General features: G+C 58.5%; 7 protein-coding genes across 7 annotated transcripts; 2 read left to right on the top strand and 5 right to left on the bottom strand.

The window, feature by feature from the left end:
- Positions 1–206: 206 nt before the first annotated feature.
- On the bottom strand, positions 207–1,760 carry Malapachy_1785 (mfs multidrug; the record flags this gene model as incomplete). Its single annotated transcript, XM_018136283.1, has 1 exon — positions 207–1,760. One exon carries the CDS (start codon positions 1,758–1,760, stop codon positions 207–209), a length of 1,554 nt encoding a protein of 517 aa, XP_017991239.1.
- A 202-nt stretch (positions 1,761–1,962) lies between these two features.
- Positions 1,963–3,022, bottom strand: Malapachy_1753 (cytoplasm protein; the record flags this gene model as incomplete). The annotated part of the gene is made up of 3 exons (XM_018136250.1): positions 1,963–2,011; positions 2,055–2,180; positions 2,214–3,022. 3 exons carry the CDS (start codon positions 3,020–3,022, stop codon positions 1,963–1,965), a joined length of 984 nt encoding a protein of 327 aa, XP_017991268.1.
- A 304-nt stretch (positions 3,023–3,326) lies between these two features.
- On the top strand, positions 3,327–6,833 carry Malapachy_1800 (sterol regulatory element binding protein cleavage-activating protein; the record flags this gene model as incomplete). Its single annotated transcript, XM_018136298.1, has 1 exon — positions 3,327–6,833. One exon carries the CDS (start codon positions 3,327–3,329, stop codon positions 6,831–6,833), a length of 3,507 nt encoding a protein of 1,168 aa, XP_017991207.1.
- A 14-nt stretch (positions 6,834–6,847) lies between these two features.
- On the bottom strand, positions 6,848–8,851 carry Malapachy_1782 (double-strand-break repair protein rad21; the record flags this gene model as incomplete). Its single annotated transcript, XM_018136280.1, has 1 exon — positions 6,848–8,851. The coding sequence occupies one exon, from the start codon at positions 8,849–8,851 to the stop codon at positions 6,848–6,850; it is 2,004 nt and encodes a 667-aa protein (XP_017991238.1).
- Positions 8,852–9,060: 209 nt separating this feature from the next.
- Malapachy_1758 (amino acid transporter) lies at positions 9,061–10,816 on the bottom strand (the record flags this gene model as incomplete). Its single annotated transcript, XM_018136255.1, has 2 exons — positions 9,061–9,119; positions 9,151–10,816. 2 exons carry the CDS (start codon positions 10,814–10,816, stop codon positions 9,061–9,063), a joined length of 1,725 nt encoding a protein of 574 aa, XP_017991339.1.
- A 299-nt stretch (positions 10,817–11,115) lies between these two features.
- Positions 11,116–14,451, top strand: Malapachy_1762 (hypothetical protein; the record flags this gene model as incomplete). Its single annotated transcript, XM_018136259.1, has 1 exon — positions 11,116–14,451. One exon carries the CDS (start codon positions 11,116–11,118, stop codon positions 14,449–14,451), a length of 3,336 nt encoding a protein of 1,111 aa, XP_017991208.1.
- A 59-nt stretch (positions 14,452–14,510) lies between these two features.
- Positions 14,511–15,665, bottom strand: Malapachy_1788 (f-box domain-containing protein; the record flags this gene model as incomplete). The annotated part of the gene is made up of 1 exon (XM_018136286.1): positions 14,511–15,665. The coding sequence occupies one exon, from the start codon at positions 15,663–15,665 to the stop codon at positions 14,511–14,513; it is 1,155 nt and encodes a 384-aa protein (XP_017991234.1).
- Positions 15,666–15,709: the final 44 nt, after the last annotated feature.

The raw sequence follows: 15,709 nt of genomic DNA, 5'->3' as shown, positions 1-15,709 counted from the left end.
GTTGGGAGCAAATTGGGGCTAATGACGCCTTTATGAGTTCCGCCTCTACGTCGGTGTCGCACAGCGCTCGGACCAGTCACGTGTCTTAACTCCGGATAGCACACCATCGGCATTAACAAATGATTGGGCGCAAGGACTGGTCAACAATTTCACTGGCTGTGAGGGAGATGCTGAAACTATAGTGACATATACATGAGTTACTTCGTCTAGTTGTTTGTAACCGTAGGGCTGTCCATAGCACGTAGTTTGGGACCATACACCCACAGGATAAATGGTGCAGGAATACCTAGTGCAATAGAAATGAAGGCTAACGTAGAGCTTCCCCACCCGAGACCCAAATTGTCGAACAGCGATGAAGCCGCAAGTGGAAGGAATGCACCGAAGAGGCAACGCACCAGATTGGTCGCACCAATCGCCGAGGCAGAGAACTTGAACGCATCCAGAGTATACACTTGAATCACAATGAAAGTGGCCATGAAAGCAAAGCCAAAGAAGACCAAACCAATGTCAGGCACGATCCAATGCACATGGTACTGTGCCGGCCAACCAAACAGGAACAAGCCAATCGGTGCACAAAGGGTGCTGGGAACTAACAGAGGCAAACGGTATTCCGGCACACCTTTAGGTTGCGACTCTTTGCCATCAGGGCCGATCTCTCGCTTGCCATACTTTTTGGTGAGCTTCTTGTAAATCCGGTCAGCTAGCGCGCCTGTCGTCAAGAGACCGGCCACCGTACCGATAGCGAAGGCAATGTAGTGAAGACCTGCAATCGAGTTTGACTGATTGTAGGCCGTATTGTAGGTACGGGCCACCGAGGTCATGAGAAGATACAGGTAGCCGTACACAAGGCCAAGCTCCAGAGAGAGGATGGCGCAGATGGGACTTGTAAATAGCATGTGCAATGGACGGAAGAGATATTGGAAAACCAATTGAGACGGGGGGATACGAATCGCATGAGGATAGAATCGCAGGGCAGCAGCACGAAGAATAGGGTTTTTGAACGACTTTCGGCTTTTATGACGCAACTTGATGATGGGTAAGTACGTCTCACGCAGAAAAACCACACAAACAGCTAGCAGGAATCCACCAAGGATTACCATGAGCCAAAGTACCCATCGGAAACCAATGCTGTCCACCATGAAACCGGCGATAATAGGTCCAATCACGGGGCCCAGGTTGACGCCCATAGCAAAAACTGACATGGCACGGCCACGATCTTTAGGTTCGAACATGTCCGCAATGTTGGCAGCGCCGAGACTCAAGAGGCCTGAACCAAACAGGCCAGTAAGTAAACGCATAACAATAAAGCAAGCGCCGTTCGGAGAGACAGCGCACGCCACATTAAAAACAACAAAAAGAATAGTGCTTAAATGCTGTACAAAAAGACGGCCCACAACCTCAGTCAATGGATTGAAGATCAATTGTCCAATGGCATACCCTAGCATGTAAATAGACATGGAGAAGGAGAGTAGAATGGAGCTGGTAATCTTGAACTCTTGACCGATGTCGCCCAAACCAGGGGCAATAATGGTCGAGGCCATAGGCGAAACGAAGCCAAGCAGTGAAGCCAAAATCAAGTTTATCCACTTTCGTCGACTTGGCCAGTTCCTAGGATTTTCGTCCGTCTCTTCAACGGGGACGTCATCCACTTTCACCTTTTTCTCTTGTGTATTTCCTTTCTGTGCCTCAACATCTTGCACGGCGTTCTCGCCCATATTTTCTTGCTGAACCTTTTCACCTTCTACGCGATCCTGATTCATCGTATGAAGTTGATGAAAAGACTTTCACGCATACGTTTGGGCCGCTTTCACTGCTATATAACATGAATTGGTAGTAGCTTTGGCATGCCATGACCGTGCGGAGAAGACCGGACAAATGTGGAGATGTGTCAACTCCGCTCCGATCCAGGGACCCTACACGTCCATCCACGTCTATCTGAATAAACTATGAATGTGGAATGGTTTAACGACGAGGGGCACCGCCCATGCCGCCCATGAACTGTTGAGCCATTCTTGTTAGTTAGTATCGCTGCATAGACCATGTATTGTACGTACTGGCGGAGTTCCGGGTTGTTCATCAGGGACGAGATATCCGGCATCTGGCCACTCGAGCCAAAGTTTTCGGCCATCTGACGCAGCATGGGGTTGTTCATCAGTTGTTCCAAGCCGCCGTTTTGCATCCTGGGCGTTAGTGAATGTTTTACATATACGTACATCTGCTGCGCCATCTGTGCCACCATGGGGTTGCTCATCAAGGAACCGAGGTCGGGCATGCCACCGGCACCAAAGCCTGCACCTGCACCTGCACCCACACCTGTACCTGCAGCAGCAGCCGGCGAGGTCTGTGTCGCGAGGGCATCTTTGCTACCGCTGTCCTTCATCTTCGCCTTCGACGCCTCCAGACCCGACTTCATAAGCTTGTTGCTAGGGTCCACTTCCACACCCTTCTCATACGCTTCCGCAGCCTCAGCAAAGCGTCCCGAAGCAAAAAGCGCATGACCAAGGCGACTGTATGCCTTGCCGAACTTGGGGTCAATCTCGGATGCTTTCTTGGCGTCGGCAATAGCTTCATCATGCTGGCCGATTTGGCTGTAGGCAGCAGCACGGTTCGAATAGAATACAGGCGAGTTCGGGTTGATCTCAATAGCCTTGGTGTACGAGTCCAGGGCTGCGCCGTAGTCTTTGGACGACATGAACTTGTTGCCCTCGTTCTTCAGGTTTTCGGCCTTCGCAGCGTCATCGTCAGAGATAGAGGAAGGTGCCTTGGGTTTGTCCTCAGCTTCATCCTTCGAGGCGCTTGCCGCTGATCCCATACGTTGCTGCGTCTTTAGGAATACATCGAAAATGGCCTGAAGACCGGGCGAGTTCTTTGCGTATGTTTCTTTGTCGCTAGACGAAGAGGTATCGAAGCCGTACACAGAGCTAATGCTAGCGGCCGCATCCTTTAGCGTCGCATCACCCTGGCTCTCGAGCCAGGTAGCAACGGCAAACGCAAGGGGTTTCGAAGAGTCAGGAGCCGGCATGATGTCGTACGCTGATGGCACTGCACCGTTACGGTGGGGGCGGAGGTGGCTTACGCGTATCTCACGTGATGGCCAACGTGGGGAGGGGAACGAGCAAAAGATAGTAGCTGCCCTGACCAAGGGGCCCCCACGCATTGGTTGAGGCTGTCCATGCGAAGAGGACATGCTGACTCGACGCAAGAAGCCGAACGATGATCCTAGACGTGTGTCTATGGAATTGGGTTTGAGCAAGCAGAAAGGTGACACAATGTCTACTGATCTACCTGCTTCGCCTATACCTAGTTGGCTTACAGACCGATGGCGAATGGTTGGCACACAGCTGTCTCTTCTATATACCCGGTGGCGGATCTACCTAGCTAGCAAGTTTGCCAAGCATGGCAAATGGATCTCGCATCACCAGACACGCACCATTCTCCTTTGCAACTTGGTCATCGCCTCCTTATTTTACCCGGCCGTCGTGATGTACTTGCTCACGACATCGGAAGACCCTGCCTCGAGTACGAATGCCCTTGTGTGTGAGATCCGGGATCACATCGTACCGGGTGTGCAAGCAAACTGTGTTACAGGTGCGTGGACGCCGACCAACATTTGGGATATGGCGCATGCCTCGCTGCTGGATCTGACAGGCACGACACGTTCTGACATTTTACGGGATACCTTCCCTGTGCATGACCTCCGTCTGCTATGGGATGAGACGCCGATTTTTCACATGGTCGAAGTCCATGACGATGAACATATACCCCAGGTCCATATGGCGCAAGTGCTTATCTCGACGGACGCCGTGCGTCGAGGCGGTGGCTCGCCGTACGGCGTGCTGGAGCCCCATGTGCTGCATGCAGCGCTGCTCTTGCAGCAAATGTTGGATGCCAAGCTATTGGGCGAGCCAGGCACACCATCCCAGTGTGTGCCACGCAACGATACACATGCTTGCTTGGTCCTTTCACCGTTGGAGTACTGGCATCGCAATGCGACGACGCTCCTGTCGGATGCCCATCCGGCCAAATCGTATACAGGCAATCCTGGGCGCGCTGTGTCGGCGCCGCCTGTGGCGCCGCCGGCGCCGCACAGCCCCATACCACTCCTGTATTCTACGACACTCAGCAGCCGGTGGCCGTTTTTACCGCTGTTTTCGCGTGCAGAGTACGCCGTATTGACGTATTTCCTGTATGAGACGGATGCCCAGGCATGGAAAACGCTGGTTGAGGATGCGGCGGCGGGCGTAGCACCTGCGACAGTGACGCTGCCCGACAATGTCGTTGCCGGCACTACGACGCTTTCATTCACGCCGCAAGCGCAAGTCGCTCGACCACGTCTTCATTACAAGGTGGTTGTTGCGGGCTATGTGCTGTTGCTGGTGTTTATTTTCCGTGAGCTCGTACAAATGCGTCGCCTCCATTCGCGGCTTGGTATGGCGATCACCGGGAGTGTCCAGCTCATCATTGACTTGATTATGAGTTTGAGTTTGTGTGCCTTGCTGGGTATTCGGCTGACGGCGGTGCCATGGTCCATTCTTCCATTCACGGTCGTCGTTGTAGGCAGCGAGACGATGCTGTTTATGATTCGCACAGTGACCAACACGCCTCTGTCCCTCACGGTTCACTCGCGCATTGCGTATGGACTGAGCCAGGTGGCTGCGCCCATCACGATATCCGCGGCGTGCGATGTGCTCTTACTGATCTTGCTGGGCTGGTGGATCCCTGTGGAAGCCGTGTCTCAGTATGTGCTGTTTACGATCTGTGCGCTGGTGGTGGACTATTTCATGCAAATGACGTTCTTCGTTACGGTTCTGAGCATCGATATCCAGCGCTTGGAACTGGCCGAAGTGTTGATGCAAGGAGCGCGTGTGCAACAAACAGAGGCGCAAATGCCACAGTCCGATACGCCGATGGAGCGACGACTGTATCGGCCCAATTCCCTTACGGGCCTTCTTTTGTCGTTGGTGCGTAAGGCATGGCGCGCTCGTGGTCCCCGTGCGTGGAGTATGACGGTCCTTGGCATGGCGCTTGTCTCGATGGTCCTCATGTACTGTCCTACGTGGCTGCGCCAAAGTCACGGCTGGCATCGCTGGTTTGATGCTAGGGAGCGTCCTGCGGCCTCCTTGGCGTCGTACACCGATGCAACACTGGATGCTAGTCCGTATGGCGCAGTATGGCGTGCTCTCAACCCTGCACGGTACCCGTACGTGCGTGTCGTAGTGGAGCCATGGGCACTGGTCTCGTTCCACGGGACAGGCGCGCCATGGTCGCATACGCACCCTGTGGCTGGGCCCTGGCTTGAAGGGCTGTTTTTTGGGCGGCGGAGCACGACGCTGTTTTTGCTGCTGCTCTTTGTCGTGGGCCCTATTGCGCTCTCGATGCTGATCCTTTCGTTGGTCCTCAATTACCTGCAACAAAACTCGGACAAACTTGCCTCGCCCTCGTCGCACCAGGCGGGCGACGATGCGGAACTGCATCGGCTGTTGCAGGCCGACGATCACACGCCATACGATGAGGTGCATTTGCACATGACGGCTATTACCGACGAATTGCACAGCGGCGCGATTCTCTGCCTTTCCGCCGCACAGCATGTTGTTGCCAGTGCCGATACGCAGAGCTCCCTGCGTGTGGAATCCTATGGTGAGGCGCATTTATACGCCTTAGCGGACCTACGTATGGAAAGGAATTTGCCAGCCGATGCCTCGGCGATCATGGCACTGGCTGTTGAGCCCAGCGAGGCGGCGTACATTGCGATTGGGCAGGCGTCAGGGCGTGTTTCATTGTGGGACGTGGCGACCGCGACGTTGTGCGACCGGCCGCTTACTTTGTCGCTAGCGCCTGTACAGCATGTGCTGTGGCATCAACAGCAGCTTTACTCTGTGCATGGCGACGGTGCCATCTATGCATGGCCTGCTCACGTGCCGCCGCAGTGCGTCGCGGCGGCGCTGCCGCACGCCCGCGCATGGACGGTGGCGACCGTGCACGGCCCCTCGACGACCTCGACATGGCTCGGCCTCGCCTCGGCACGTGGCCATTTGGCCGTGTACGAATGGGGCGCAGATGCCCGGCCTGCGCTGCTCGGCGTGGTGGAGCCGCCCACGTCGTCGTCGGCCTCGGTGTCGTCGACGGCGCCCATGCGATGTGCCCTGCTCCTACGGCCCTGCACGACAGAGCTGGATCCCAGCGACCGGCGTGCTTCGCCGCCGCGTCATACGGCGTCGCAGGAGACCAAACGGTACATTATACTCGCCGGGGATCACCAAGGTCACTTGCACATGTTTGCTCTGCCATCGGGGAAGTGTGTATGCACCCTACCGCTTCGCGAGCCCTCGTCGGGTGCGTACGAAGGTGCGATTCGGTCGATTCAGCGTATAGCAAAGCGCCATGCTCTCGTCCAGACGCCGCAGCGTGTATGGCTCGTCGAATGGCAAGGCGTCGATCCTGAAGAGTGGCAGCTGGTACATACACTGAGCCTGCCGAACGCACGTGGGACTGCTGTGGTGTATACGTACCAGCACGAGCTCTGCGTCCTGGGCCTGCGCCGCACGACGCACGGCGACGCACGCTGGGAAGTATGGCGCGTGCCGGCGGTGACCTCGCAGTCACCCGCGACGCTCATGGAGGCGGTCGAGCGGCAAGCCGTCCCGCTGGAATCGCTCCTGCGCACGGCCGTACGCAACTCGGTCGCCCAAGGACGGCACCCCCCCGCCCGCCTTCCACTTCTCACGAGCCGCATCGATACCATGATAGCAGCGCCCACGACCTCGTCGGAGGCGCGCTGGTATATCCCCTTTGGCAGTGCTATGTTTTTGCTAGAAGCACAGTCCTTTGTATAGATGTATGTACTATATCACACGGAAGCCAAACTTGGCGTCGCTTCGACATGGATGTCGCCGTACGGCTGCGGCTGTGAGAGACGTACACAGTCGCGTGTGCCCAGCACGAGCATCTCGAAGAAGAACCCAGCTGCGGCGCGGCGTGTAGCGTGCTGCGACACGGCTTGGAACGAGACGGATGGCTCGTCGTGGCGGTCCAGGACTGTACGCAGCACATGTGCGGCGCGTTTCGTACGCACGTCCCAGCCGTCGGTCGACGTCTCTGGCGCATGCGTATCGAACGCAGCAATGGGGTTGCTGAGAGGCACGTCGACCAAGACATCGTCCGTATCCAAGTCGGGCGTCGCGAGACGCGATAGCGGCGCGAGGCGGCCCGTCTCCGGCATCTCACTGGAAGGGCGGCCATGACGCAGAGATCGGCGGGGGGGTACAGCCTCGTCCAGCGGCGCCTCGTTCAACGGCGCCTCGTCCAACGGCGCCAGGTCGGGCATGTCAACATCCAGGGCGGGCAGCGAGGTCTCTGTCACGTCAAAGCCATCGTTGACTGGTTTCGGGAGATCCAGCGCCATAGAGTCGTCGGCCGCCTCAATCGGCGCAAGCCATGCGGGGGGCTCGGACGCCCGACGTGCCATTTCCATCGAGTAGTCGTCGTCCTTGCACTGGGCTTGAGCCTGCTCGTGAATCTCCCGCAGCCATGTCTGCATATGCGCATCACTTGGCCTCGCATCGAGACACCTACGACGCACCTCCAACGTGGGCGCACACACCTTGTCCATGTCCGATAGCACAGTGCCCCACGTCCGCGTGAGCATGCTCGCCACAAGTCGCTTAGGTGTCGGTGTCGCCCACAACGCAAGCTGGATGCGCGAGGCGGGCAGGCAATGCTTTTCATGCGCCTGCGTACTCATCGTAACGGTCGCGGTAGCAGCGCGTGCTTGCAAGGAACGCGCTCGCGCTGGTGCCCATTCCGTGATATCATCCTGGATCGGCCGCTTGCGTGGCGCTTTAGGCGCCGCGTGGGCCAACGACATGCGCATCTCGGCCGCCGATCGTAGCTTAGCAGCGGTACGTGGCGTGAGCTGCGCATGTGCAACATCGTGCAGCGTGAGCGCCCGCGATGGCGTGGATGCCAGCGCAGGTGGTGGTGGCGATGGCGTCGCACGGCGCGGAGGCGTACCGGCCATAGGCATCGGGTCATCGAGGGGGGGCAGATCCGGCAGAGCGTCCATGGAAACGTCCGCCGACACATCGCCTACGAGCGCTTGAACATGCGCCGAGGCGGAATCGACCAACGGCGCATGACGGGCTACACCGACACTCGCAAACGAATCGTCCATCTCGGGCGCAGGCGAAGGCTCAGGCAGGGTATATCGCGAGGTATCGCGACGTGCTTTCTTGGCCGGCGGCGCACGACGCTGTGGCGTTGTAGAAGCGCCGTGACTCAGGTCGTCAAGGTCCAGGCCCAGATCAAAGCTAGCCGCCTCCGCTTCGTCCAAAAACACATCGGTCCTCTCCGGCGCCATCAGCGGGGGTATATCGCCGTCCGGCAGGGATATGTGCGCATCTGGCAACGTAATGTCCGAGGCGCGGGCCATAGTCCGCGACGCACGAGCGCCACCCTTGCTCCATGTACTAGGCGTCGGATCAGGGAGGAGAAAGTCCATGGGCGTGTACAGATCAGGCATGGTGATGGTGGCGCGAGCCATGTGCAGCTGTTCGTGCGACAAATCCATGGCGGATGTGCCACGGAACGCAATCTTGATACGTAGAAGCGCATCAGAGCAGTCATCCTGCAGATACTTGGCCTTGCGTGCGTAGATCCGAGTAAAGCCCAGCAAAAGCTGGCCACTCAGCCGCAACGCCACAGGCTCCTCGTCCTCGTCGACCATGACCTCGACGCCCGACGGAATACTCGTCTGTAGAAATTGGGCCTTGCTGAGCTTGCGCTCCCAGTGAGCTGCTAGCCATACACGAGCTAGCGGCCCCTGCTTGTGAAGGAACGCATCGTTGGTATGCATGGTAGGCGAACCTCCAACGCAAGGGTGGGAAGCAAACCAGGTGTTGATGCACGCGGCGCGCCACGGTCGGACGTGACGTGACGCGTGTGGCACGCGTCGCGTGCACCGCGTCGGCCTATGGCATCCCCGACCGAAAATCGACCACGTGGCAACCATGAGGACGTGCTAGGAGGAAGAGGTATCGTGTGCTATGAGACAAGCCTAGCTAGCTAACATTGGTGCGTCGCCCCTGATCGGCCGGACCATGCATCGGCCAAGGCGGTGATGACTGATAGGGTTAATAGAGAGGGTGAACGTACCAGATATCGTTAAGACCAACGCCCCGAAAATAGCGCAGGCTATACTAAGCAGCTTGGTCGACTCCCACCACTTGAACGGCTGCTGTGGCTGCCGCATCGATGCATTGGCACCGGGCCGGAGTGGCAGAGAAATGTTTTCGGCTACCACTTGTTCGTGGTTTTCTTCCATGGAAAGCTCGTCCGCTTCCTCGGTCGGCATCGCAAAGTACAAAGCAGATCGATCCACTTGACTCGCATCGTGACTGAGCTTTAGGTAGCATACACTTGGAAAGAAGAACGCTAGCGCTGTAGCACTGAGCCCCCCTGTGAGCTCGAGCACAATGCCGAGATCACACGTCAGAAGGGAGACCATCATGGAGGATACCACGAGGCTTGTCGTGAGAATAATGTGCCGCTTGCGTTCGTACTCGCCTTCGAAAAAGTACGTTTCCAGGACCTCTCGGCACACAAAGCACTCAAGCGGCAAGGTCGTGAACATATTCAGTCCAAAGCAGAACCGCGCAATGTTCACGACCAAGTCGGTCTGCGGGAAGTTGTTGAGGATGTTGGAGAGGGTCTTGTCTTCAAAGGACCAGTACCCCGCAATGGACATGGCCGTCGCTGCCATGGCAGAAATGAACGTCGAGTAGTGCGTGACACGGCGGAATTTGTCCATGGATGGCTCTTTCAGACTGCCATAGATCAACAGAGAATTGTGATGGCACACAAAGGCAAAGCTGAGAACGGCAATGGACCTTGTGACATTCATAGGATGAATAATCGTAAATCGCAGCGCTGGATCGCCCTTCAACTCCGCTGGCATCGCAGGACCACGCACTACGACGGCGAGAATAATAATGACCATAGAAACAAGAGCCACCGCACTGGCCTTGCTTAGGCTCTCAATGTTGCGGTACAAGGAAAGAGGGAAACTGATCGCCATCGTACACAGCACAATGACAAATTGGCGATTGCTCAGAAAGGTATCGCGGAGAAAGGGGAATATGCTGGAAATGACATTCGGGATGGTATCGCCCACTACCACACAAAAGGCGCACATACCGCCGAACGCAAACACAAATTGAAACACGGACACGGCGATGCGCCCATACTGACCGAAGCAGTGGCCCATGATATCAATATACGTGCCTCGGCCACTGAGTTTAGCGTTGAGTACAATTAGGCGGATGGTCCAGTCGGTCAGAAGTGCGATGCCCAGCAACAACACAAGCCCTGCCACGAACCCGGACTCTCGCATCGAGTAGGGCAAGCCGACAATACCGGCCCCCAGGATGCTATTCGCCATATTGACGGTGCCTTCAAATACGCCAGCACCACGGCGTAGCCATTCAGGGAGCTGTTCGGCGTCCCAATGGGGTGGGAGGGCCTGGCTGATGTGCCGCATCCCTTCCCGCATGCCCTGCCCGATCAGGTCGAGCGAGGTCCGCGAGGCCATCCCCGCTTCTCGGTAGGAGTGATGCCCGTCTGCGTCCGCTGCGCTGATCGGTGCCACCATCGATGGATCTGGCATAGCGAGGACATCGTCATTCAGGCCGTCAGAATCGGCCTCGAAGAGAGTCTCTTTATCCGCCTGGGCCGCCTGTGTGGGCGAAGAGATAGGCGACCCATCGGCCTTGTGTGACGGAAGAAAGTGCTCGTCCTCGCCGGATGCACGTCGATCCGACATTCTCTCGTCCGCACAGCGATGAGAAGCACAGCGCGTCGAGAGAAGCGTGGGACCAGCGATCGGTCCAACACGCGCGCGTGGAGGTGCAGGCGGCCGACCGACGCAGAGTAGGTGGGAGATTTGCAAATAAAGCGCTGGCCTGGCACTGCATGCCAGTGTGTGTCAGACTTAGCGGAGACGAGGGGCCTTATTGGGTGCCTGGCGCACTGTTTCGCGTGCGAAGTGGGATGACGCAGCGAAGTGCGTGGGTCGTCGTCTGCCACCGACCACGACGTTTGATGGATCCGCGCGCGGCGCCAATGCCAAGTGGGGAGCGGGGAGACGGTCTTCCTAGGGCACTCCAGCCGGCTCTGGACGTGTCAGAGGGTGTGTCGCCAGTGCCGCGGCGGAAGACCAGTGGTATGCGGGACGGCACGGGCGACGAGCCTCGTGTGTCACGCAAGGACCAACACTGCCGTCAGTGCACACAGCCCATTTCTGGGCAGTTTGTGCGTGCGCTGGGTGGTGTATACCATTTGGACTGTTTCCGTTGTGCGGATTGTGGGCGCAATGTTGCATCCAAGTTTTTCTCAGCGACGGACGATATGGCGTCGGAGAACCAAGGCCAACTTTTCCCCCTGTGTGAGACAGATTACTTTCGACGTCTCGACTTGCTGTGTGCCAAGTGTGGACGCGCACTGCGTGGAAGTTATATCACGGCGCTGGGCGCCAAGTACCATGTGGATCATTTTACGTGCTCAATGTGTTCCACCCAGTTCGGTCCAGACGATAGTTACTACGAGCACGACGGGAAAGTGTACTGTCATTTCCACTACAGCACGATGTTTGCTATCCAGTGCACAGGCTGTCAAACGGCGATTCTCAAGCAGTTTGTGGAGATCAATCGCAACAATGCAGATGAACATTGGCACCCTGAATGCTACATGATTCACCGGTACTGGAAGATCAAGCTGGCGACCGCGCCCTTGTCGTCGACGCAGGCGATATCGCAGCCATCGATCACGACGCCTGTCCAGGAGCTTGAGTTCTCGATGCCCGGCACACTTACGCTGTCCCCGTCATCGTCCGACGACGAGCTCCATGCGAAGACGACATCACAGGCCATCACGCAAGAGACGCCAGAATCGCTCCTGCAGAAGCAGCAAGTGATGGAGCACCGTGTCATCACAATTTGGCGTGTGCTCTCGGCATTTGAAGAGTCGTCTGCAGCGTGCATTTCCGATATGCTGCGTCATGTAAGCAGCGGACGATACGTCGGCGGTGTGCGTTTTGCTGCGCGCTTTGTGCTGCATGTGGAAGTTCTTTTCTCGGCGATTGACGAGTTGGATATGTACTTCCAGCGAGCCGGCGCGCCATCGATTCAGTGCGTGCGGGAAGCCCGCATGTTATGCAAGAAAATTGTCAACTTTTTCTCATTATTATCACATACCCAGGAGGCTGGCGCGGAGCGCATGCACATTACGCAGGAACTGCTGTCGCTTGTCACGGGGTTGGCCCACTACCTGAAGATCCTGATCCGCATTTCGCTCACAGGCGCACTCCGCTTGGATCAGGAATACGACATACCTGCGGCGCTGGAATCGTTCCTGGCGCGCCTCGATGACCTGGTCATACTGCAGAGCAGTCGGAGTGCAGAGAGTGTCGCGAATGGCCTATCGCCCAGCACAAGCCATGCGGATATGATCGATACCGACAAGGTCCATGGGTACACGAGCCTGCCGCGACTGCGTACGTCGCATGAGGCAGAGAATGCCTCGGATTTGTGTATGCACTGTGGCCAAACGGTGGAGGAGCAGTGTGTGCGTGCTGGATTGTCACTGCGGTGGCACTGGGGGTGTGTGCGGTGCCATGGATGCCGGCGAGGCGCGACGATGCCGGATGGCACCATTCCTTCGCGGCGAGGCAGCGAAGCGGATGCGATGGCGGCTGGCAGCGCGACGCAGCCTGTGCCGATGCCTCTGTCGCAGTTTGTATGCTATGGCACGCGGCGCGACAAGGTCGTGGCGTTCTGTGCGCAGTGCGCGCCGATCGATGCGAAGGCGCGTCTCGTGCCTGTGACGCGTTTGGAGCAGTATGCGTTCCTGCTGTGTGTAGCGCTGAACCGACTGGACGCACTCTTGCACCGGCAGGCGCAGCAGCGGCACTTGGCAGTGCCCAGCAGCACGGGGGACGAGGATGCGGGGGAGCTGACCGATGCCGAGTCCAGCACGTACCGCAAGTCGACGGAAGCCAAGCGGCTGGAGACGCAGTACCTGGATCGGCACATGTCGAACAAAGCGCATGTCCCACGGATCTCCACGGTGGTGGGCCAGCCCTCGTCGTACGAGACGCATGTGGGAGGGGCCGAGACGCGGCGGATCACGCAGTCGCCGGACGTGGACAAAGAGCCTGCGCGGCCCACCCGGCCGCCGGCCGATCGGGGGGCGGACGAAGGTGCGAGCGCGGGGGCGGCGCCGTCCATTGCTGTGGCGCCGCCGCCGCTGCCATCATCGGCCAGTGCCAAGCCTGGGCCGGTGGTCCCGATTCGCGCGCCGTTTACGCGCAACAACACCGATGTGTTGGTCCGTATGAACAGTGTGACGTCGAAGGCGCGTGAGTCATGGTCGGAGGGTACGATGTCGTACGAGGAAGGCATTACATTGGCCGACATTCCTATGATTCTGCATGCGGAGCAGGAGCGGGAGCGTGAGCCGGGGATTGTGGACCGGCGTCCGCTGAGCTCGCTGCAGGCGGACGAGTGGCTTGTGGTGCGAGGCGTCGCGTTGGTACGCCTGGAGCGATCGGCGTTGGCGGAGTGGACGCTGTCCGGTGATTTGTACGAGTTTGTCGTGCGGAAAAGCACGTTTTGGGAGCGACTTCGGTTCAAAGGGGCCAAAGACCGGCGTGATGTGCGTAAGAAAGGCACGTTTGGTGTGCCGCTGGACGACTTGGCGGAGCGGCAGGGCGCAGACTCTGTGCTGGGCGCCACGCCTACGCCGATGCGCATTCCTGCCTTTGTCGACGATGTGATTTCTGCGCTGCGGCAGATGGATGTGTCTGTGGAAGGCATATTCCGGAAGAACGGCAATTTGCGGCGGCTCAAGGACCTGGCCGACGAGTGCGATCGCGGGCTGGATACGGTCAACTGGCTCGACGATACACCGGTGCAGCTCGCGGCGCTTCTGAAGAAGTTTTTGCGGGAGCTGCCGGAGCCGCTGCTCACGCAGCGCCTCTACCGCGGGTTCGTGCAAGCAGCCGCGCTGGAAGCGGAGGGCGAAGCACGCTGGTGGTCGCTGGTCCTGTGGCTCGTTCTTCTTCTGCCGCGCGCCCACCGCGACACGATGGAAGTGCTCTTTGTGTTTGTGCGGTGGGTCGCTACGTTCTCGCATGTAGACGAGGAGAGCGGGAGTCGGATGGACATTCCGAATCTCGCGACGGTCCTTGCGCCCAGTGTGCTGTACTCGCGCACCTCGGAGCCGACGCATAGCGAAGCGATGCTCGCGCAGCATGTCGTGCAAGCCATGCTGGAGCGACAGGACGAGCTATGGGTTGTCCCGGACGACATGCAAGCAGCGCTGCAGGATACAGCGCTGATCGCCGCGGCGCCGGATCTCACCGCGCCGGAGCTTCTAAAGCGGTGTGCCGCGTATGCGTAGCGCGTACATACATATATGATTGTAGACTATACGTTCTTTCTTTTTAAATGCCCACAGCGTCATACGCCGTAGCTGCGCACGCGCGAGAACAAGAAGGGCTTGCTGTGTTTTTGGGGGATCGGCAGCACTTCGCCCGTGTGCAAATGCAGCGACGTATACGCCAGCATGTCGAGTCGATGCCATGTCCCGCGCGACGGCCGCAGCGCCAGTGTCATTTGAAACGTATAGCTGCGCAGCGAAGGATCGTATAAATCTTCCACGACGATCGTCGCCCCACGCTTCGTACACCCGGCCCGATCGTCGTCGGCCAGCAGGCGCCAGCGGCCAGTCGTGCACCCTTTTGTCTGGAGACCTGGCCACAGCTGATGCACCGACTCGGAGGGCGGATCGGTGGTCAGCCAACTGAGGCACTGGCCCTGCGGGAAGAAGCGCAGGTACCGGAAGAACTCCACTTGGTGCAGCACACGCACCCAGACATTCTCCTCGGACATGCCTTGCTGGGTGTACTGACACGTAGCAATGTACGCGCCATTCATACGCAGCCGCGGCTCGTAGAGGAACGTATCGCGCCAGCTGCACGGCGGCGCTGTGACCGACGGGTGCGGTGGCACATACACGCACGCCACAATCTCTTTCCAGAGCCGCGCATGCGCAGTGAGCCGCCGCAGGCGCCAGCATACACGCCCGATCCGCTCGAGCGCTATGTAGTCTGGCCCACTATAGGGCCGCCATGGCTCGGACGGCGTCACAAAATGAATGTGCTCACGGAACGCCGGCGTAGGCGAGCTGATGCGCGTCGGCTGGATGACCTCGCGCAGGATGTGCAGCCACACTTCATCAGGGAGGCGGCCGACGTACATCGGCACAGCCGGATCGGCCGCATACATCTCTGCGACACAGGTGCCGATGTGCGTCGAGGCCAGCGCCGTGCACAGCTCATCGACCGCATCAGTCTGTGCGTCGGCCTGCATGCGCTGGACGGACGCGGCATGCGACGCCGCCAAGGTATCGAGCAACGTAAGTAAGGTATCGGGGTGATGCGATGGGGTATCCGTGCGCAGCGTCGTCGTGCGAGCGCCGTCACGCGGAGGCGGTGGGCGGGCCGCTTTGGAGCTAGCACCGCTGGCACTCGTCTTCAGCGCCGGCACCCGTGTACGGCGCGCCGCAACTTCCTGCTGCCATTGCGAGCGGAACGCCTGGAGCTCGTCGTCCATACCCACAACGAGCACGACAACAACGACGAGGCACCGCGCGACGC

Source organism: Malassezia pachydermatis (genome assembly GCF_001278385.1).
Source record: "Malassezia pachydermatis strain CBS 1879 chromosome Unknown scaffold5, whole genome shotgun sequence".
Lineage (NCBI taxonomy): Eukaryota > Fungi > Basidiomycota > Malasseziomycetes > Malasseziales > Malasseziaceae > Malassezia > Malassezia pachydermatis.
This window is presented reverse-complemented; position numbering and strand designations above follow the sequence as displayed.